This window comes from Chlamydotis macqueenii, chromosome Z (genome assembly GCF_036417535.1).
Source record: "Chlamydotis macqueenii isolate bChlMac1 chromosome Z, bChlMac1.mat, whole genome shotgun sequence".
NCBI lineage: Eukaryota > Metazoa > Chordata > Aves > Otidiformes > Otididae > Chlamydotis > Chlamydotis macqueenii.
The window spans coordinates 51,794,859-51,817,227 of record NC_141593.1 but is presented as its reverse complement, the minus strand read 5'-3'; the positions used below and the strand labels follow the sequence as shown (position 1 = coordinate 51,817,227).

The 22,369-nt window shown below is 40.4% G+C and overlaps 1 protein-coding gene across 3 annotated transcripts in view; it reads right to left on the bottom strand.

Annotated features, from left to right (window-relative positions):
* RAD23B (RAD23 nucleotide excision repair protein B) overlaps positions 1 to 22,147 on the bottom strand; it is a 42,357-nt gene extending 20,210 nt beyond the window's left edge. Inside the window, exons 1-4 of one of the 3 annotated variants that reach the window (XM_086769903.1) lie at positions 21,813 to 22,147; positions 7,470 to 7,551; positions 4,699 to 4,778; positions 1,429 to 1,676 (exon numbers count right to left, since the gene is read on the bottom strand). In XM_086769903.1, the coding sequence (XP_086626029.1) occupies positions 1,429 to 1,676; positions 4,699 to 4,778; positions 7,470 to 7,551; positions 21,813 to 21,878 (476 nt within the window). In that variant the 5' untranslated portion in view covers positions 21,879 to 22,147. Of the gene's footprint in view, positions 1 to 1,428; positions 1,677 to 4,698; positions 4,779 to 7,469; positions 7,552 to 21,812 lie in introns of those variants that run through there. The other 2 variants (XM_086769905.1, XM_086769906.1) reach the window with 2 other exon arrangements.
* Positions 22,148 to 22,369: the final 222 nt, after the last annotated feature.

Genomic DNA, 22,369 nt, shown 5'->3' with positions numbered 1-22,369 from the left:
AAGAATGTGTCATTACTATCTATCACTAGTGAGATTTAGAACTAAGAAAAATCAAAGGTAAAACAGGACATGAGCTTGCCTGGCCATGGCTCAACGTATCTTCAGTAGCCTTAGTAATTTAACTTCTAAAGCTAATCAGAAACAAGCAGTACTCACTGAAATCAAGGCAGGTGACAACTACAAGATATTTGTTAAATTATTCTCCTGCTTCCTGTTAACCATGTACATCGAGGCTCCCTTACTGCAGTTTTACAACACTGCAATCTGTATGTGGAAAACCTGGAAAGCACTGTTTCGGCATCAAAGATTTAACCTAATCTTTGAACCTTCTGGACAAAATGAGCAGCAAAAAACCCTCACTCATTAACATTAAAAAAAATGAAAGTTATTCAACTGATAAATGAAGCTTTACTTGTATCGCATTTATAAAAGATGTCCATTTCTTGTAATTGCAAAATTAAATAATCAATTAGGGTATCTAGTGCAATAAATTTATAATTACACTTTCAAGATATTAAGCAACTGTAAGTTTAATTTCCTTATAATAAAATCAGTATTTGATGGCATTTAAATATAAACACTTCAAAATTAATGTCTTCTACACCAGTATTCAACTAACACGCAAATAATTAAAAAACAGTGTATGAAAAATGAAGAACTTGATGCTATGCAGCGGTTCAAGAGCCATTAAATTACAGTTGACAATATTTTTATCCCATGGAATACTTAAGGAATTTAAAGTGAGCAAAAAAAAGGCCACAGTATACAAAAGGGATGAAACCTCTAACTTCCATTTGATTTTCTTAAATGTATAGAATTGAGGTTAAAAATTATCCGAAATCCCACAATTACTTGCAGATGGGCAAAGGAGCATTCAGAACAAATAAGCTTGTAGCTTTAAGATATTACATGATTAAGAACAATACTATATCCTACATTTTGGAAGAAAAAGCTCTTTCCAGAAATTAAGCAACTCTTACAGTAATAAAGACCTTACGATTCAAATCTAACCAGTATGATTCAAAACAGAATCAGAGGTCTACAAACAGGACAGGACACATACCTCTGAAGTCTTTAAGAGCTTTGTGAACAGTAGCTCCCTACACAGGTGAATATCCTCAGTCTGAAAAGAAACTCGTGCCACAAGTTCGTAACAGGAGCACAAGTCCTTTGTCATTTATCTCTCCATTCATAGGTTTAATCTCAAGACTACACTTCCTCACAGGAGAACATGTGAGTGGGGTGAGGGGGCACTTCTTACCATCAGTAATGTTAAACTTGAGACAGAGACTGAAGTAACAGCTAAGAAAAAAAATGTAGAATAGAGAAAACAATTGGACTAACACTGTAATGGAAAATTCAACTTAAAATCAAAACTCGAATCAACAGAAACAGACAGGGAAGCCACTTTTGGAGGCTCAATCATACCTGTCAGTTGATGATGGGCTAACAGCAGCTGGTGTCTCAGGTGGTTTTTCTGCTGGCTTCTCTTCTTTAGGAGCACTCACAGGTGCAGGTTCAGAAGCAACTGCATCTGGTGCTGGTGGTGGAGGGACAGGAGCTGGCGCAGGGGCAGCAGCAGGGACTGGGGCAGCAACTGGTGCAGGAGCTGCAGTTGTAGAGCTAGTAGCAGTAGTAGCATTTGACTGCTGAGTTGCTCCAGCTGCTGCTTTGGGCTATAGGAGGACAACAGAATTCAGACAGAGCACAAAGCTCCTAAACCCATGCTTTCTATAGTCAACACATTGATTGAGTTCTGTTAAGACCATCTGTGTTCAACATTGCTGCCTCAACACCAAGCATAGCACTAAAACATTTAAAGGCACTAAACCTAAAATGCCTTTTATTGTGTTTAAATAGGCAACTGATAGTGCCACTGAAGTACTTATTTAGACACCTAAGCAGTCATACTATTTGAGTACGATGAGTGAAATACAAAGATAAGATATAAATACTTATAGACTGCATACTCTAAATGTGAAAACAATCCTGCCTTTTACAAAAGCGCATTTTTCAGAAGAAACTGAAACAGTTGTCAAAAGACATTCTGACAAGTGTAACAAGCATAGGGTTTTCTTGTCACTCAAATTTGGATGAAGACAAATTACATTTCATTATGAATGCTCTTTGCTAGAAAATTAGATGCTGAAAAAATTAAACTTCACTTGCAACAAGTTTTACTTATGGACTCTTTAAATTCAAAGCACTACAAAAATAACATTTCATATACTTGAGTTCTGTAGTGAGAACCAAAAATCCAGCAGAATCAAGGACTAACAAATCTACAGCAACAAATTTAAAGTGCATAATATGTGCATATAATTGTGATTTAATCTTCACATCTCCATTGGAAACATGAATTTTGCTTGGATGCAGTATTAATCCCACTATATAGAAATTATGCTTTTCAGAATGCATGTAACTTCCAGCTAAGGTACAGAATTATGCTTTTGAAAGCTGTATATTTGTAGTCCCTTACCTACAAATATCCTTAAGGACTGACAAAGTTGACCCCCATCTCTGTCTTATCAAGAGAAATACTTGAACTTTAACAAAACACAACTACTTATTCAAGGTGAATCACTTTCAGATAATGTCTGCTTAAACTAGGAAAAATGTAATTCCTCCTTTTGTCTGGAAGGAAAGGAGAGGTTGAGAATGTGTAGGTTCCAACATTTTGGGCACAGCAGAGAACACTTTAAGAAACATTCACAGGAAAACACTGAAATAGGTCTGAGCATCAGACCAAGTTAGCAGTTGTGCTGAGGTGACAGGGCATGTCACATCCTGAAAAGAATCAAGGAAAGGAAAGGAAAGAAAAGCCGAGCTTGAGGACTTAGCTAAAAGACCGTAACACTGGAGACGTGCCCAACTCTGAAACACAGGTCCTTTAACATAACAAGGTATTGTGGGTAGCAGTTCTACAGTAAGTTAGCAGATGACACCAAACTGTAGGACTGTTGATCTGCTCAAGGGTAGGAAGGCTCTGCAGAGGGATCTGGACAGGCTGGACCAATGGGCCAAGGTGAACTCTATGAAGTTCAACAAGGCCAAGTGCCAGGTCCTGGACTTCAGTCACAACAACCCCATGGAACGCTACAGCCTTGGGGAAGAGTGGCTGGAAAGGTAACCGGTGGAAAGGGACCTGGGAATGCTGGTAGACAGCCGGATGAACCTGAGCCAGTAGTGTGCCTAGGTGGCCAAGAAGACCAACAGCATCCTGGCTTGCATCAGGAACAGTGTGACCAGGAGGAGTAGGGAAGTGATTGTGCCCCTTTACTTGGCACTGGTGAGGCTGCACCTCGAATACTGAGTGAAGTTTTGGGCCCCTCAGTACAAAAAGGACGTTGAGTTGCTGGAGTGCATCCAGAGAAGGACAACGAAGCTGATGAGGGATCTGGAGCACAAGTCTTACATAGAGTAGCTGAGCGAACTGGGGTTGTTTAGTCTGGAGAAGAAGAAGCTGAGGGGAGACCTCACTGCTCTCTACAACTGCCCGAAAGGAGGTTGTAGGGAGGTGGATGTTGGTCTCTTCTCCCAAATAACTTGTGATAGGACAAGAGGAAATGGCCTCAAGTTGCAGCAGGGGAAGTTTAGGTTGGATATCAGGAAACACTTCTTTACTGAGTGATCAGGCACTGGAACAGGCTGCCAAGGAAGTATCAGAGTCACCATCCCTGGAAGTGTTCAAAGAATGTGTAGATGTGGCACTTCAGGACATAGTTTAGTAGGCATAGTGGTGTTAGGTTGACAGCTGGACTTGATGACCTTGGAGGTCTCTTCCAACCTTAAAGACTCTAAGATTCCATGATTCGTGGAGGTCTGTGTTTCTTTTTCTACAATCAAAATGAAAGCTGTATTCTGAAATCCCACCTAAACCTGTTTTCTTGTACTGCTAAATGCCTCTTCTCCAGGCAAACCACAGACTAGAATGTTTGTTTGTTCAGGAAGAGGGCAATAACAGTCACATTCAAACAGACAATCTAATGAGTCATTACCAGAGAGAAGTGAAGGGAAACTGAATATAGGTTTTCTTTGTCAGAGGAGGACCTCTAACTCTAAATTTAACTTTGTATCTCAAGATAGAGATGAAGTCAGTTTTACTCATATCCCAAGGGTCTGGAATGCCTACAGAATCAGTGGCTCGATTCCTGGAAGCAATCTAGCAACTGGTTAAGAGGAGAGATACTTCAAATACATGTTACAGTCATTCCCTTTAATTTTCCACTGCAGTAATTCAAAACTCACAGGTTTGTATCCTTTCTCTACTGTTTAAGCCATTGAGCTTCACAAAATAAACAGTCATGAGTTTCGAAAAGCAAAATGGCAAGACTGGAAGAGTCCTGTACAGAGGGTTTAGTAACAAACTACCTAGGTTTCCTTTTTCCTTTTAATAATATCACTGGAAAAACAACATAGAGAGATAAGAAAGAAGAAACAGTAAAATCAGCCACTGGCAAATTTTTTCTTTGATGTGAACATTCAGCACAGAACAGCAACAACAATCAGTGTAGGCAAACTAGGACTGTGAAGCAATATTTCATATCTATTCACATAAGCATTTATTTTTACTGTTGACTAAAACTTTTGCATGACCAAGTTCCACTAGTTTTAAGGATAAGAATATACAGTCACTCATGACAATGGAAAAAGCATGAAATTAACACAATTTATTTTTCAAAAATAAGGACTACTCACTTTTGTCACCATAACCACCACAAAGTTCTTCTCATCTATTTTGTATTCTTTAAGAGCAGTATCATCATTAAGGATTTTACCTGGCAAATTAAACAGATACCAATTAATAAGAAGTTATTTAACAGATCAGTAGGTAACCTTGGGATTCCCTCATATAAACACAGTTCAAAAAAACATCCAAAAAACCCATGTTTTATGCACATTTATCAACATTAATAACCCTACAAAAAGTGCTTTGGCTAATAAGCTTTGGCAGTAAAGCTATAAGCAATTTTCCTCCTATGACGTCCACAGTACTAGATAGCTTGAAGGCTATCTAAGGGTAGAAGATGCTTCAAATAATTTAAAAAAGAAGCATTAAATCTAGAGGAAGACTTATTGGACCCCTAACACAGATATAAGTAATGTGGAGGAAAGGCTTTAGTGTACAATAAGCTTAATTTAATAATTTATGTCTGCTTACACACTCCAGACACAGCAAGAAAATTCCTTTCTATTTAACTTCCGTTTGCTCTTCATATGTAGTAAGCTATCCACAGTTCCCTGCCGCAGACCAAGTTCATCTGCATTCGGCAAGTTTGTGACGTGGCAACTTTAGCAACTTGCTCTTATAAGAAAGCTAAAGCATTAGAAAAAGCTGCTACCTGCACTGAAGGATTAAAAAGAAAAAAAAAAAAAGATCAGACAAAACCAGAAACATTTGCTTGTTATACTACCACTTTTGATGTTTCCTAAGCAGAGATGGTACTGTTGCAAAGCAGATTTATCTCACATCTACAAGGACTCAGAAACACAATAAACCGTATAGAACTGAGTTGGTTTTTTTTAGGATAAGCTGATTTAGAGGCCGTGCCACAAATCAGAAAACTAAGTCTGTATTTCTGTGAGCTTTCTAGCACCTACTTTTACTACAGTATATTTTACAATTTTAATTGATTCATTTTCTGAAAATGTGCCAAGGACTGCTTCCCTCTTTCAAGAGAAAAACACATTTTCATAACCATTCTCAGTGCTACTGGAATACACCACTTAACTGTAACTAGCAGGATACATCCTCATCCTGATGATTGCAAGGAAATCAAGCAATGCATATATATTACAGCACTTGGAATACAAATGAGGGGGCACGGTCCTACTCCCTACTGGTTCGATCAGTCTTGCAGGTCAAATACTCAAGAACGTATTACATGTACTGTATCAGCAGTAATACCTCTAGCAGATGGAGCAGCATCTGCCTCAGAACCTACACAGGTTTACTTACCATTTTTCTGGTTTATAGTCACTTCAGGAAAGGAGCCTGAACAACATACATATGCAGACACCCTATCTTCCAGACTTTAGCCTAATACAGATGACAACACAACAGATCTACCTCACCTCTGATTAGCATAACCTTTTAAGAAAAAAAAATTAATAACAAACTGTATACTTCTAGTCATATTCAGTTCGGATATCACTCTGCTTTACCAAAGTGAAAATTCTAAGGCTCATTTTAATCAAAGTAAAAACGTCATCAATATACCCTTATTGTATCTCTTGCCTAAGAAAAAAATACAGTCTTTGTATAGTTTCCTACTCCAAATCTTATTTCCTACTTCTTGTGAGGATTATACAGTGTTGCAGATAAATTTTGGCTTCTGAAAACACTCAAGTCATATTGTACGATCTTACAAAACCCTTGATTTTTTTAATCACAGAAACATAGTATTAAGAGTGTCATGCAATTATACATATTGCACAAGGCCTTTTGCCTTGTTCTTATTTCTTTATTATACATGTGATTTCTACCTTCATGTTCTTGATGCACATTCCCTTCACTGAAGTTCAAGGGACATAAAACTTCCTAAGAAACATAGTCCTGAGGAGTCAGTACAAACAGAGAGACTCTTGACTGCCATTAGCATATTTCTGTTGCGATCAGTGGCTTTAGCTTATTAGAACTGGAAAACCAATACTGTTTACAAAGTGGTACACTGAAGAAGTAAAAAGACCACCAAAGTTTCTTTCAAGCACAGTTGGAGAGGAAAATGCACTAAAGGTAGCATTGGAACAGAAATTTTTAAGTTATGACATGAAGTGAGAACAAAAAAACTGGATCTGTGTATTAGTGCCAGCACGGACCCTCCAGGTAGAAAACAATTTTTTAAAAATGCCAAAAAAAACCTCCACGAACTATGTTAGCTCAAATAAAATAACTTAATGTCTTATCTAATATCAGCCTGCTTTTTGCTAGCATATAATACGTGTTTCTAATGACAGAGCTTAAAAATATTTTAAGTACCTTTGTATAGCAAGGATTTGGTGGTGTGTTTCTTTTGTTAATACAAAAAAAAATCACTCAAAACCCTGACTTTTAATTCTCTGAGGTATATACAGGAATGCTTCAGCTATACACAGCATAAACTGAACAAGACACAAGAGTCAACCCAGAACATGAGATGTGAGCTGCTTAAATCCTGATTTTTACTAACAAAAGCTATTTCTGCTTCACCTAGCCCACCTTATACAGGACTAAAGCTGTTAGCATATCATGCTATAACAGTAAAAACAGACACGTGTTTTAAAAACTGAAAAATTCAGATTCAAAATTAAGAGTTTCCTTTGACAACAAGGTTTGTTGTTTGTTTGGTTTTGTGTTTGTTTGGGTTTTTTTAACCTGTTTGCACTTCAGTACTTACAATACTTAGAAAACTTGACATTCGCATCAAAGTCAAAGAAGAACCTAAAAAATACTGTAGATTCAGATACAGTATCTTCAGAATATCCCTTACCTGCATAAATTAGTTTTTGGCCAGCTACTGGAAAAGCATCTTTCCCCCTTTCTGATTCAATCTTCTCTTTCAGTGCCTTCACCTAAAGCACAAAAACAGTCTTAATGAAAAAAAACCCGAAGCTGCACAATTCAAACCTAATTAAGCAGACTTTATTCTAAGTTTTAAATACTAAAAAGCAATTTTCAGTCATATCTTCATTACATCAAGTACACCAGTCTTCGAAAGAGGTCATTGTAGCCACTTGCAGAGTAACATGTTCCCTTCCCAAATAATCTCTTGTGCTTAATCTAATTAGAGAAGTAACTTCTCCATGGCAAGTCTTTAAGTAAGAGTTTACAATACAGTGAAAAATTGAGAAATTTGGGCAAAAAAAAGCTTTTATCTATCGACCCATTTCCCTTCCCTGCTGTTTCTCTGAATGCAAGGGGTACCCATCCTGTACAAAACTGACAGCTTTCTTCATCATAACGACTCTTTAGGGAATGTCTGGGGTTTTTTGGTATGGTCACCATGACATTCAATGTAACTCACTGGAATAACCTGAAGCCTTAATATGCAAAGACTTGTGCAAATTGTCCAACCATTCATTTTACATACGTAGTTTTCAACTCTTTCCCCTCCCCCATAACTTTTGGAGCTTTGCATAGCAATTTTAAGCCTACACATGAAAGCATTTTGCCTTATTTACTTGCTTAAGCAGACCACTGACATTTAGTTTACACTTTCAGAGCACCACATGCAACAGCTCAAATGACACTGTGTTAGTTGTCATGTATCAGAATGCCCATATTCTCCATAAAGACTGCATAATGCTATCCTGAGGAGATAAAAGATGTTCCTACAGAAGCGTTTCTGTAGTGATACATTTGAAATAATGTTTTAAGACAAACTGCCTGTATAAACACATTCATTCTTCTTGCTTCCTGACAGATACTTCCAGTATACATAAAACAGTGTTATTGATTATTACCACAAACTTCTTACCACAAACTAACTCCATATTCTATTAATAAGTTTTTTCATGAAGTGCTGCAATTGAGATGCATGTATGTAGCTATTTAACCAGCTAAGAATGTGAAAATCTTGACAGCCTCATCAGATTGGCAACCACTTGTGCCACACGAAGCTCTAAGATTACCATTTTTTGTTGATTTTAAAAGCTGTAGCTCACTACTTGAGTAGTAAACACTACTTGTTATGCAGCTGTGCTGGTTTTGCACAGTGGAGGGGCGGGCTACCATGTCAGCTTCTGTGAGAAGCTGCTAGAAGTTTCCCCTTTGTCCAGGGGACCTGGCCAGCTCCGGGTGCAGTCCCTCTGGAATTGTTGCCCCAGCACGGGCCCTCCATGGGTAACAGCCTCCTTCAGACACCTGCGTGCTGTGGGGTCCTCCATGGGCTGCAGGTGGATTTCTGCTCCTGCGTGGGCCTCCATGGGCTGCAGGGGCACAGCCGGCCTCACCATGGGCTGCATGGGAAGCTCGGCCAGGGGCAGCATTACTGCTCCCGCTCCTTCTTCACTGACCTTGGCATCTGCAGCCGTTCCTCTCACAAAAAGTTCTTCACTATCAGCTCAGACAGACGCCTCTCAGATTCTCTCCACATCTCCTCTCCGCTTCTGGCAGCCAGGCTGGGCCGAGTCAGGCCCAGACAGCTGCCCAGCGAGAGGCCAGAGGGTGAGGGACGCAAGGCCCACAAGGCTCATGCCTCCTCCTGTCTGCCCCTGCTTCAGCTTCTCACATCATCTTTTTAAATTTTTTTCTTCTTCTTCTTTGTTTTTCCCCTTCTTAAATATGCTAAAGCAGAGGCGTTATCACTGAACATTCCATCACCAATTGGCTTGGCCCTGGCCAGCAGTAGGTCCACCCTAGGCCCGGCCGAGTGCGCTGGACAAAGGTGAAACTACTTCTAGAAGCTTCTTACAGAAGCTGCCACCATAGCTCCCCCTCCCTGCCCCCAGTAAAATCAGGACAATCCCCCAGCCTGTATGCAAGGAGGGGTTTCACCTGCCACCTTGAGTATGGACTTGCCTCCCTTCACGCCTTTCCTTCAAGCTATTGCCTTCTGTCTGGCAGGGGAAAGATACAGGATCCCAGCTGCTTTTCACAGATGTAGGGTGGCCACGGTTGCTCTGGCAAAGCCCAGGCCACGTCAGTGTCTTTTGCGAGAGCTGCCAGCTCCTGGTGGGTCACTCCGCTGCCCTGGCGTTTTACTGCCTCAGGAAACAGCACTGTGGACTGGTTCGTCTCTGGAGCAGCTCACCTTGGCTTCAAGTTTATCCTGTAGTTCTAACACATCTGGTACTGCCGCACCGGAAGGCGGTGTTCCCTCATACTCAGTCTTCAATAGTATACAGTTAATCTCTGATCCCTACTGGGTTTTCACACAACTTAAACTTGGTTGTTGAAGGGTGAATGAATTCATGCAACCACCTCGACTTTCCAGTTCTTTGGTGTGACCGCATACCGGACAAAGTGAATCTCTGTTGGTCCAGTGCTCCATTCAAATTGTAGCCAGCACTTACCAATGTGGTATCTGTAGTTCTAATACTCCTTCTAAGTGGTCTGGCAGTTGAGGTATCAAAGTGATATCATCACTCATTTCTACAGTAACAACGCCAAATACTTAGCATCCTCGTAGATGCTCAAAATTTGTTCCTCAAAAAAGTCAGTGCCCAAGATGCAAAGGTAAGTCCCATTACAACATCATGAGGTTTACAGTTTCCTTTAGTGAGACTGAATTCAGCTTCTACTACATGCAGCTTCTGCTGGCCTATATAAAGTAGGAGTTAACGTTAATTCACCTGTCAGTTGCTGTTACCCTGTATACACTATTAACATATAAGCTCTAGTAGGAGTACTGAATGTACTGCCTGCTAGACTCCTACCTTGAGCACAAACCCTCAGGTTCCGCAAGATTACACGTGGGAAAAATAACTCAGCAGCCACAGGTAGTCTGAGCCTCGTGGATTCAAGAGACCGCACTTCAGCTGTAGAATCCCCTTTCTACAGTTCGAACACCCCATTTGTATCCCACTCTTGACATTTTTATTAATGTTGTGGTTTAGGTCAGCACAGACTAAGCATAGACGTTAATTACTATGCAATGATCAGATCCATGTGAAGGAGCTTGGTATTTATTGTCTCAGTGAAGTAGCTCTTACTAATGCAAATAACACTACGAAGTTACATGAAAGCAAGTCATCTCTGATTCCCCTTTGCTCTCTGCAGAAGCAGGGCTGCGAGTCGGTGGCATCAGCTGCCTTTGCTTGGAGCATGGTGACTCTAGCTGTGCAAGCTTGGTCTTGGGCATCTCTAGAATTCCTCCACAGCCAGATGTCAGGAACCGCAGTGTTAATGAACAGAGGAAAAAACTACATATTTGCTCCCCAAAGAACAGAGACAATCTTTGGCTAGAGCCTGCCAACACAGTGGCCATGACTAGCTTCTGAATGGTATTAAAAAAAATCGAAATGCTGAAAAAAGTTTTCAGTACTGGTTATCTTTATTCTCTGCACTTTACATATATATCCATCAGTTTAAAATGCTAAATATGCTAAACTGAAACATAAAATACTTCTGTTCTCAGATACGTTTCTCCAGCTGACAGTTTACAAAAGTCTAAAAAAAATTTAAGCTTAACATAGTTTAGTTCATTTACAGTATTTTGCTAGATATATTCATAGACACTGTCATCTGCAAAGGCAAAGTTCGTTAACACAGGCCTCTCATTTAAATAGACATGCACTCTACTGGGAATTTGTGCCAAAGACACCTAATGTGTTATGGTGACTGACAGTAACTTAACACATCATGAGCTCCAAATTATTAATTAATAATTCTGTAATGTAGTTCAAGTTTTCTATAAAACTGAAGATACAAAAAATAGTCAAGTAACTTCCAGAAAATACATTTCAGAACATTGTTTAACCATTTTGTGCAGAATAGTACATTACGTAATGGAATCTGTCATATCTCAAAGGCATTCACTTAAGTGACCGCTACCTATTCAAAGGAGCAAACAAAAAGGACTTCTGCTTAAGCCAACTCTTAACTACTACAGCTTCAGTCTGCATGAGAATGGAGTCAGCTGCAGACGTCAGCATTCTCCTGTTAGAGGCAGAAGTTCAACAAAGACTCAGGCTAAGGTAAGTTTTTATAAACAATGCCTGCCTGTTTTTTTAGCTTTCACCACTGCCTAGCCAAAGAGGCTAGAAACACTTCATTTGCAGAGAATACAATACTAATTGTCAGAATAATAAAAAAAAAATAATAGATAACAGATACATCCAATTTAACAGTAACATACCAGTGCCATATAATTTCCTCTCGTAGTTCTAACTGGAGTGACTGAAGGCTTAGTGCCCACTAATGACAAACTACCCATGCCCTTAATTCTGCCAACAAAAAAGAATACTTGCGTCACATCACACAGTAAGTAGCCTGAACCACCTGCATTTAGATTTAAACAGTAAATGCTCCTTTTTCAAGTAAATAAATAAAAAAATTAAATTAAAAAAGAAAAAAGAGAGGCCCTCTCACTGCTCTTCAGGAAGGCAGCTGCATCTTCCAGCTAGTGGTATAGTGAACTGCTGAAAAGAGCACATCCCATCTGCCTCCAGCAAATCAGGTTGCTGAGAATCTAGACTTCAGCATCACCATCAGTTCAAGGTTATTAAGTGACAATTAATTTTAGAAAGGCACACCCAGCAGATTGATCTGTCAAACTCAGAAAGCAGGTTTAAGATATACAAACTCTGCATTCATAACATTATGATATATTTTTCTCAAAAATACAGACCAATACACCAAAATCCAGGCTACCTAGCTTTATTCCAACTGATCAGAGCTCAAAATATATTTGTCTTCAGAGAATCTCATTTTTCTTCTGCCCTAATAAATTTCATAGCAGAATAAAGGGAACCCATACTTTATGGCAACACCTTTAAGAACGAGCATCAATTCAACTGCAAACACCTTGAAGATCCAGAAATAGCACACTTACACACTACAACGGCCAGTTTACAAGACTAGTTTCTTCTGTTCCCTATGAATTTAGATGCGAAACTCTCCCTAACATTCAGAGACTGTACTAAACACAGTGTCCTCAAGAATAGATGCCATGCAATCTGTTTAATTAAGAGTCCAAGCTGATCAACTCCTAACTAAAAAACTGAGGTCTTCCAAAGAAATACCAGTCCCTAACTGCATCCCAGCTGGGCATCCTAAAAACAGGCTACATGAAACTGCTTGTGCTAAGTTGCCCGGTTGTTCCCTACAGCTATTTTAGCTAGCTAAGCAAGCAGAGCATGTTTGGTTTCATCTAGGCAAGTAGTTCCTCACAGCTCAGTACATTGAGCAAATTCCCTCCCTCCCCTCTCACACACCAACGACCATTTCTTCTACCTTATACACTATGCTAAATGGAAGAAAAAAAAAAATCTGTTGATTCAAAAGACATTTCATAATTCCTAATAAAAAAACCTAAAGTATATTTCCATCAATTTTATATTATAATTACACAGGCTGTACAACATAAGCGAGATAAATTTCTGAATTTCTTGAGACGTATAGAGAAACTGCATATAAAACTGGAAAGGACCCCTTCCAGCATCAAGCCATATACTCACCTTCCACACCACCATCTTCATCAGTAATCTGATCCTCCTTCACCTAAAGACAAGTAAGGTAATTTGCTGCTTCTGCCACAAGGCTGCTACAAAGTTTATTCTGATGGAAGCCTTTTCCTAATTTCCAGCACAAATTAATTCACTGACTATTAATACTCCTTTGTTTTTATGTTGATTTTATAATTCAAGCACAAATAGCCTTCCCATATTTCATGGTGTTTACCACTGTAAAATATTTATACAGCATTAACAAAACTTTCTCCCAGCTTGTGAGCTAAACCAGCCAGGGCCCTTTAGTTTCCTTTCACATGAGAGTCTCAGTCTTCCATATCCTCCTAGCACCTCTTTCCTCGACCTGCTCTGCTGGAAATTCATTCCCCTTGGGAACAGGTGGCCAGTACACAGGTAGCAGAGTGGCATCACTACTCTTACTGGAAGTTCCAGGATCTATAAGCTCCATAGCTTAACCTTTTAGTGAATTCAACTCATTAATCTATGCAGCTAATTTGACAGCCATTTCCAAAAGACTGAGCCTCAACCACGCAGCCAAGTACAAGCATTAAACTTGGTATTCTTCAATTCCATTATGTTTCTATTGATTCGTACACAAAATCATCAAATTCTTATCAAATTAATAAAAAGGCTTTGAAGAGATGGGTCCTAAGACTAAGTCTGAAACACCTTTAAAACCAACCTGTCTATAATTGAACTGTTTCTGAGAAGAAACTCAGAGAAAAGGGGGTTTTTTAGTCCAGCTTTTAATTCTCTACCAATCTCTCTCTTTTCTGTAATAGATCAAGAGGTTTCTCACAGACTTTGGGAAAAGTTATAATTTAGACAAGGACAAAAACTTTCAGTCCAAAGTGCTTTGTCCTCCTCATCCTCCTCACTGAGGGAGGATATGTTAGTCTAAACACTTCTGTTTAGAATTTAACCATAATATTCCCAAGTTTTCTTTCCCACTGCACTTGAAAACATATTTACCACACATTATACTGCCACATAGACACTGCTCAAAGTCAGGTGAGGCCAATGCAGTTGTATCAGACAATAAACCAGCTAATGAAGCATCAAACTGACCTGTGCAGTAGCTTTTACTAACCTTAACCAAACGCCATGACCAGCAACAGATTAATGGCATATATCGGGCCTACTATTGAAGTGTCCAGAGGATAAGAAACTACTTAGTTTCCCAGTAAATACTTTATAGTAGCTTTACTGATAAGAACACATTTGGTTCTAGCTACTTCCTTCCATAAATAACAAAAGCCAATTGTGCTGGCACAAACCTATGTTTACAGTAATATTTTATAAGGTCTTCCTAAATATGACACTCATATTAGCCAAGACCATCTTGACAGTTGCATGAACAGATTACTGCCCTACTTTGGTTCTCAAAGGCATAACAGACACAGCAATTGAGGAGAAGGTAGGAGAGGAAGAGTCTTGTGAATCCAGTGAGGTTTACAAGGTTAGCGAGTGACTGGGAAAAAAACCGCATTTCTACTCAACTAAACAAGGCATTTCAAATTATTCCAATATTTATACTGTCTGTGAGGTTGATTTTAAAGCATTCATAAACTTTACTATTTGCATTTACTGTGCTGAAGTTTGTATACAAACAAAGCAGCAGTATGATCTGGAAGATAAATAGTCTGGAATTGGCAAGGTACAAATCCAAAGTTGGCTTTGACATTTACTTTCGGAGCAATTTCATCTGACTTTCTAATTTCCTCTCCAAAATTGAGGTCATCTACACCTAGGTGAACTTTATCAGTCTAGCAGTTGCTGCTATACATTGCTTAGAGATCAACAAAACCAATCCAATTTCTGACCTCAGAGTTGACCACTATACACTTCTACTCTGCATTTCAAAAAGAGGAGACACTAGGGCTAGTTTTCTGAGGCTAAACAGTAACTAAAAGAGCGGCATACATGCAGCTTTGTGCTAACACATGAACACATACATTTCAACATAAAGCGGAGCTTTAAGCAACAGGGGTAATAACAAAACAAAACAATCAGTTCAGCTATCTGCACCTTTCAGAAAGAGCAGAAAGATGTGGCTACTGGCAGCTCTGAGTGCTCTCTATGAGCCCACAAGGGCTTGTTTCAAGGAGAAAGCTTATGTTCTCTGAGTGGTGACTCTTGCATGATCATCTTAATTAGCATAAACAACCCTCCAGTACCTTTAAGCAGACAATTTTTACAACATGAATATTCTCCAAAAGCTGATTTACAATGACTGTAAAAGCAATAGTGGTTTGAGTATGAACAAAATTGACAAGACATTTTAAGCAATTACAAAGAGACATTTCAAAAAACACTTTCCCAATACTGCATACTGACAAACCAGTCAGAGGGGTAAAACAAGTTTTATTTAGATAAGTATTAACGGCCTTTGTTTAGACAACCAAATAAAAAACAAGTTAGAAATAGATGGTGTGAAACTCAGATATTCAAGTTGGGAGGATGGGGATAAAGATTTCAGCCCCAGTTCTGCTCCTTTCCCTGAGCTTAACATGCCTCTGACACAAAAACACAGGGAATGACAGAGACAGGAAGAACTAGAGTCAGTCAGCCTTTAGACCACACTCCAACTCAGTATGCTTATAGCAGTCACAAGGCCTCTCCCTCTTCTTTTCACGTTCATTTGATGCTCCCTGCAGAGCAGCAGGCAGAAGAGAGCCGCTGAGGCCTCCTCTCTGGCCCTTACAGTGCCTAGATAAGACATGCTGCACTTCACCATATCCTGTAAAATAAAAAGTGATTTATTTCAGTGAGTCTACTCCATCCAAGTATCCTGTCTGGAAAAGTGACCAAAGATACAAACCCTGGTGGGAGAAGACACTGGCAGCCGTATCCTTCAGTTCTGTAAGCTTACATAGCCCTACAAATTTCCCTTCAGGAAAGTATTTTGCTATGCGTCAGAAATACAAGAAAATACTTTCAAAAGGTTTGCCAGTAAACATGTCCTTGTATGTGCAAGGGCAGCAATGAGACCGTAGACAGTAGCATGGTCATCTGCTGATATTATTCTTTAATTAACAACAGGTACTCTCCACTCCTCAAAGACCCACAGGTTTTCAAAATGGAACATCTTCCAGCCTATTGTTACCCATATCAAGCACAGATATCTTTGCTTGCCAATCACACCTGCAAAACAGACTTTAAATATAAGATACAATTATGTACAGAGATATTCGTAACTGTGTACAAACTATATATTTAACTACTTAGTTTACTGGCCTCCTTTGGAATGGTGGTCCAAGAAAGTCTGGATTATTGAGAAACACAGTACATAGAATTGACAAATTACTAAAAGTACAAAGGTAACTTTTTCTTGCTGACAGCTAAACTGGATAAGAACATTCCAAATAAAACATGGTCATAGTGTCAATGCATTTCAAAAATGGTTAACATGTAAAAATACATTCCAATACAAATAAGATTAGTTGTATTCATAATCTACACAGTCTTAACCTTTCCTTTATTAAATTTTAAAGAATGTGTCATCCTCCCCAAAATTCTTCCGAAATTATATTAGAACACTCACCAGAATTTAAGGAAAATATTCCTGAATATGTGAAAGCCTAGCCTTCTTCAGCCAAGAATTAGAACAACTTCCCTTGCTTGAAAATTCTAACTCCAGGCAGGAAACAGGGAAGAAGACTAGCTACCAAAGAAAAGCACTAGCAAAAAAAACTTGAACAGTTAATAAAACAAACATGAATTATCAGAGAAGATAACTTGAAAAAGCTACAGTCTGCAAAGGAAGTATAGAAATAAAGAAAAAAAATGCAAATGCTCCCTGGTGCTCTTAATCTGGCAATCTCCAAAGCTACCATTTTTGCAGAGTCATCTATCAAAGATAAAGCTGCAAGTACAAGCCCTTCAAATTCACACCTCCTCTGCCTGTGTAGGTACATACATTCACCAATAAAATCCTAGGAGATGCAAGAGCAACTTAATAATCCTCTAGAAGAGGAGAAAGATACCTGCTGTAAAATCAAAGAACTAGCAAAAAATATCAGGACCTGAGACAGAAAGACATCTTTAACCTAGAAGGATATTTCTGGATTTTGAACAAGATTATGAGAGCACTTTTCTTTTAACCACTAAAATTATAAACTCCCTGAGATCGTCATAGTAGGTTCATACTTCCTCACAGGTTACAAGCCTCAAAGTCAGATTTTACCCTTTCACCCAGCAACATTCTCTGGTTCTTGCAGAACTGTTTCTGAAGTTAATTCTTCTGACAAATACAATAAACTACAAATTCAGCAAAACTAAAATGACCAAAACTAATCTATCACTTTTGTATCTTCTTATATCACACACACACAAAAAAATCACTTTCTTATGAGATAAATGTACTACTACTTACAATTAATTCATTTCTATATTGAATTGTGTTAACTCTTATTCTTCACTAAGGCTGCTAGATCCAGCAGAAGCTGTTTTTCCAACAGAAGTCCAGCTTACCAACAGAGCTCTAAGAAATAGGATCGATAACTTTTACAACCACCCATTATTTGTTTCCATGCATCTTTTCTAGCCCTAGGCAGAACAATAATTGATGCAAAGTATGCTTTAAAATTACACAAGCTTTCAATACCCATCTCCTCTTTTTTATTAGATGCTTTAGTGTAGCTTGCAATATACCAAACAGATACAAACAGTATTCATTTTTGTATGGCTTCACAAATCATACTCTATCCATTCAGATGATAATCTGCACGAATTTAGAAATTTATCACTGCACTCTCACAAAAGAATTAAAGCAGTTTGTCATTTTATCATAGACACCTCTCACGTACACATTAAAATACCTCCCTTATAGGTACCATCTCACTGTTGTTACAAAGTCAAACTGGTTTTTATAGCCCCCTACAAATCAGAAAATATGAATTCTTTGCTGTGGCATTGCCTTTTGAAAAATTAGAGTAGTATCGCTTCTCTGCAGTATATCTGTTTTATCTGGAAAAATGAAATGTATGTCAAACCTCACTTTTCCCTTATTACATACCCTTTGGATCCTGCTTCATTTTTGCTGGAGCACACTCTCCACACATTTAATTCTGCTTTGGTTTGTATCTAGCCTAAATTTATAAACTTAAAATGCAGGAGCTTCCAGCATCAAAAGGGCATAATGTTATCATCCAAAAATCCCCATACACATGTTTAACAATAAAGCATCAACATATTAAGGATGCACCAGGACATACAGAAGTTCAAACTTCCACAACTAAGTGTCCTGTTCACACGGTGTCAAATCAGGAGACATTTCCTGGGTGTTCAAATATTGCAGCAGAACAGTGAAATGTGAAAGTCCATATTATGCGACACAGAGACCATGGCCAAAAGACCACTGACATCCTGAATATTCCTTGCACTTCTCTGCATTTTGACAACTGTGTTCTTAGGTTAACAGCACAGGGAAGCTGAAAAAAAGAAACAGGACAGACTTACTTTCAACTGGTACTTCACATTCAAATAAATTTAAGAATGTTCTCTGAGATTTTTTAAAAGCCTGTTTCATGTAGTTATCACTGTGTAAACGACAGAAGCGCTCAATTTAGAAGCCCACGATGTCATCACTGTCACCTCAGACAAGAGCTGTAGCTACACAGGTCTACACCAGTTTCAGACAAGGGTTATTATTTGCTCCTAACACAACACTTAATATATTTACTCTCTCTCAGACAGTCAACACAAGAAGCAGCTTGTGTAGATAAATGCACGCTTTCATTTATCCTGGTTAAGTCTGAATGCTTTAGTACTAAAAGGCCCTACTCAGAACACTAAAATGCTTACAATGGGTAAATCCACCTCTCTATAGAACATGACGATTACAACATTGATTCCCAAGCACTCCAGAGGTTTCCTCCCCTCCCAACACTTAAAAACAGCCAAGAATTCCTGTAAAAATTCCTCCATTTGATAATAAGCCTTCTCAAATAATTAAGCCTGAGGCTAAATTTTTTCATATTTTTTAGACAGTGAAAATATCTGACAGTCTTCTAGCACTTTCATAAACAAGAATACTCCCTGCTTCAAGTCTAATTTTCATTCAGCCAAAACACTCAGTGGGCTGCTACTTTAAAACACAACCAAACCAAAACTAAAGTCACATTATTAAAAGTATATTTTGAACTTTAAAATTCAGCCCTCTGATTAAGAAAAAAAAAAAAAAATCAGTTTCTTGTGTAAAAGCTGTAACAACTCTAATAAGTTATTATGAAGAACATTGTTTCAAATTCTCACTGGAAGGTTTCTTCAAATACTCCTCACTATTAATGACAGCTTTCAGTTACAAGCATAAACTCTTGTTAGAACACTACCTTGCAATGTAACATAAAGTCTCCTCAGATTAATTTTGTATTGAGGGTAAGGGGAGAAACTGCTAGAACCAGAAGCCAATTTTAGAGCAACAAGTTTCCTGGGCCTATCATAACTAGACGATTTTTGGCCTTGTCACAGTACAGGGCACAGCTCCAAGTAAACAAGCCTACCTCTAGCAGGGAAACACACACACCGAATTCAAAGATTAAAAATAATGTTTTGCAGAGTTCAGGAAACAAACATATTTGTTTCAAGATGTTAAAAAATTAATCTTAGAAACCAGTGCATTTAGCTAAAATTAGTATTTTTCTAAATCAGACTGAGAACTTTCAAACATACACTTGCGAAACACTTGCTTAACAGATTACAGCTTGAAGCATTTTCCAGTTTTAACACATTTGGTTTCCAACTGAAGGCTCAAGAGTATTCTTCTCTTTATTAAGTTTCACAATTTACAACACTTTCAACAATAACTTATTTGTAATTTTCTGAAAAGCAGACCAAGGAAATTGAAATACATTTTTCACCTCCACGCGTCTACAGCTAATAAGATCAAGCATTTGCTCTGCTCACTTTAAAACAAAGTCCTCCTCATATCCTACCCACATTTCCTCTATCTTACCACCCATTCCTAGCTGAAGTAGTATGCTCATGAGAAGCATTCTTGTTTCAGTTGCTACTGTAGCAACTGTATTTATAAACAGAAAGTGCAGTCTAATTTCCCATAATTCAACTTCCGACATTTTGCTGTCTCATAAGCTAGTGAGGGTTCTGACTGGCAACATTCCTTCCTTGTTTTTATTTCCCAAGACCTTACTGAATACACAGAATTGGAGAAAAGACAAAAATAGAGCTTTTCTCAATAACAAGTAAAGACTAATGTTTTAAATCTGTGAATGTTTCTAACCTTGAAGGTTAGGCATTTGCCATGTCCCATCTTAGTCTAACTTTAACTGTTGTCCTTTATTTTTCTTAAGATTAAGGTCAAAGAGGATAAACCAACAGACTGCATGAAAGCAGATGCAATGTTTCATGGTTTCCAGAGTTTCACTGCCCAGATGTCACATGAAAGGCTGCTGCAGGGGTACACTAAACTCCCCAAATCCTACAGAAGAAGGCCACAAGGATGTCTGGGCTTGGCTATCAGAAGCAACCACTGGTGCTCAGGCAAATGACAAGGCAACTTCCAACCCTGCAAATTCACTTAAAGTCCTTCCTCTCATATAAGAATGTTGTATTTCCCTGAGGATTTTTCAGCAGACTCACAGGTGCCAACAGAAAACTTTGACCTGCAATCAAAATGCGTCCTCTCCCCCTTCCCAGTCTTACAAGTGCAGAGATACACAGATACTGCTACCTGCCAATAAGAGAGATTAACTCTACTATGAACCTCACCACACATCCAAATGCCTGCTCTGCAAGAGGCACCAACATTCACCCTACAGTGGTCAGTAGAATTTCACAAGCACTCCCTCACCTCATAAGCGCAGATTAATCACTGCAGCTCACACTGTAGGCAGAACAATAAAGCCTCCCCACTACCACCCACCTTCATCAAGCACAATATACACCTGCCTAAGCGTACAGGGATGCATCCAAGAGTAAACTCTCAGGAGCTCCCCTCCAGTACACGCTCCTGCAGGTAAGAGCCCTACAACTCCATGGACATTTCCTTTGTAGGCGGGAATCCGTAGACAGCAAGCACCGCATTTTCCTTCTGCATTTTCCACCTCCCCAACAAGAGGTCATGACCCACTCCCAGTATTCCCTATATAAAAGAGCAGAGATTACTACTTTGCCCCATTACCCACTAATCCACGGCTGTACGCACGTATATTCCCGAAAGAAAAAAACTTAAGCTTCCTACAATTCTCTGGCTTCTCTCCTCCAGAGCACAGTGTAAGCTGTTCTCCCTTCCACCTTCTGGGCATTCTTCCCCAAATGAAGGGGGAAAGTCCACCCGGCTGAGGCGCTGGCCACAACAGCCCCTTTCCTTTCCTTTCCTCCAGCTAGGAAAAGCCACTCTCACCCAGCAGCAGACCTCTCCGCACCCCGAGAAAAAGGCCTTCCCGCCTCCACTGTAGACCGCATCACCTCCCCCGCCCCGCACCCCCAAACTCCTCCCGGGCGGCCACCACACCACCCTCACACAATCCCGGCCCCAGGCCTTCACGGAGGCCCCGGCCACCCCTCCCCCCGCACACGCTGCCCGCCCCTCCCCTTCCCTCGCCTCGCCCCCAGCCCTCCCTACGGCAGCGGCCCGGCCCGCGCTCTCTCCTCCGGGCAGAGGGATGGAGGCCTAGGCCTGGGCCCAGGAGGGAACGGAGCGCGGCCTTCCCACCACCTCCCGCCCCCGCGCAGGCCCGCACCGTCTCCTCGGGGTCGATGTCGATCCGGAAGGTCTGCTGCTGCAGCGTCTTCAGCGTGATCTGCATGGCGGCGGCTGCAGGCCGCCCCTCGCGGTCGCGCTTCTGCCCCTGCGACCCCCGCGGCGCAGCGGGACAGGCGGGGAAGAGGAGAGAGAGGAAGGAGAGGAGCAAGCGAAGCAACGGCTGGCCCTGTGCCGGGCGGCCCCGGGGCGCCGGTCACGCTCACTGGGAGGCGGCGAAGAGACGGCGTTCAGCCTCCCCGGCCCAGGCGACAGCGCGGGCAAGAAACAGCAGCAAAGACAGGACGGTTACGGCGGGAGGGGGCGAGGCAGGTGGCGTGCGCCTGCGCAGGCTCAGCGTTCCTCTCCCGCCCGCCGGCAGCGGCGAAAGGGGCAGGAGGCGGGGGGGAAGGAGGGAGGTGCGGGTGCGCATGCGCAGCCGCCCCGACTGGGTGGTGTCCGCCGGTCTGCCCGCCGCGCCACCCGAGGCGCCTGTAATGCGCAGGCGCGCGGAGCCGCGCAGCGGGCGCCGCTCTCAGTGCGCGGGCGCAGAGCTGA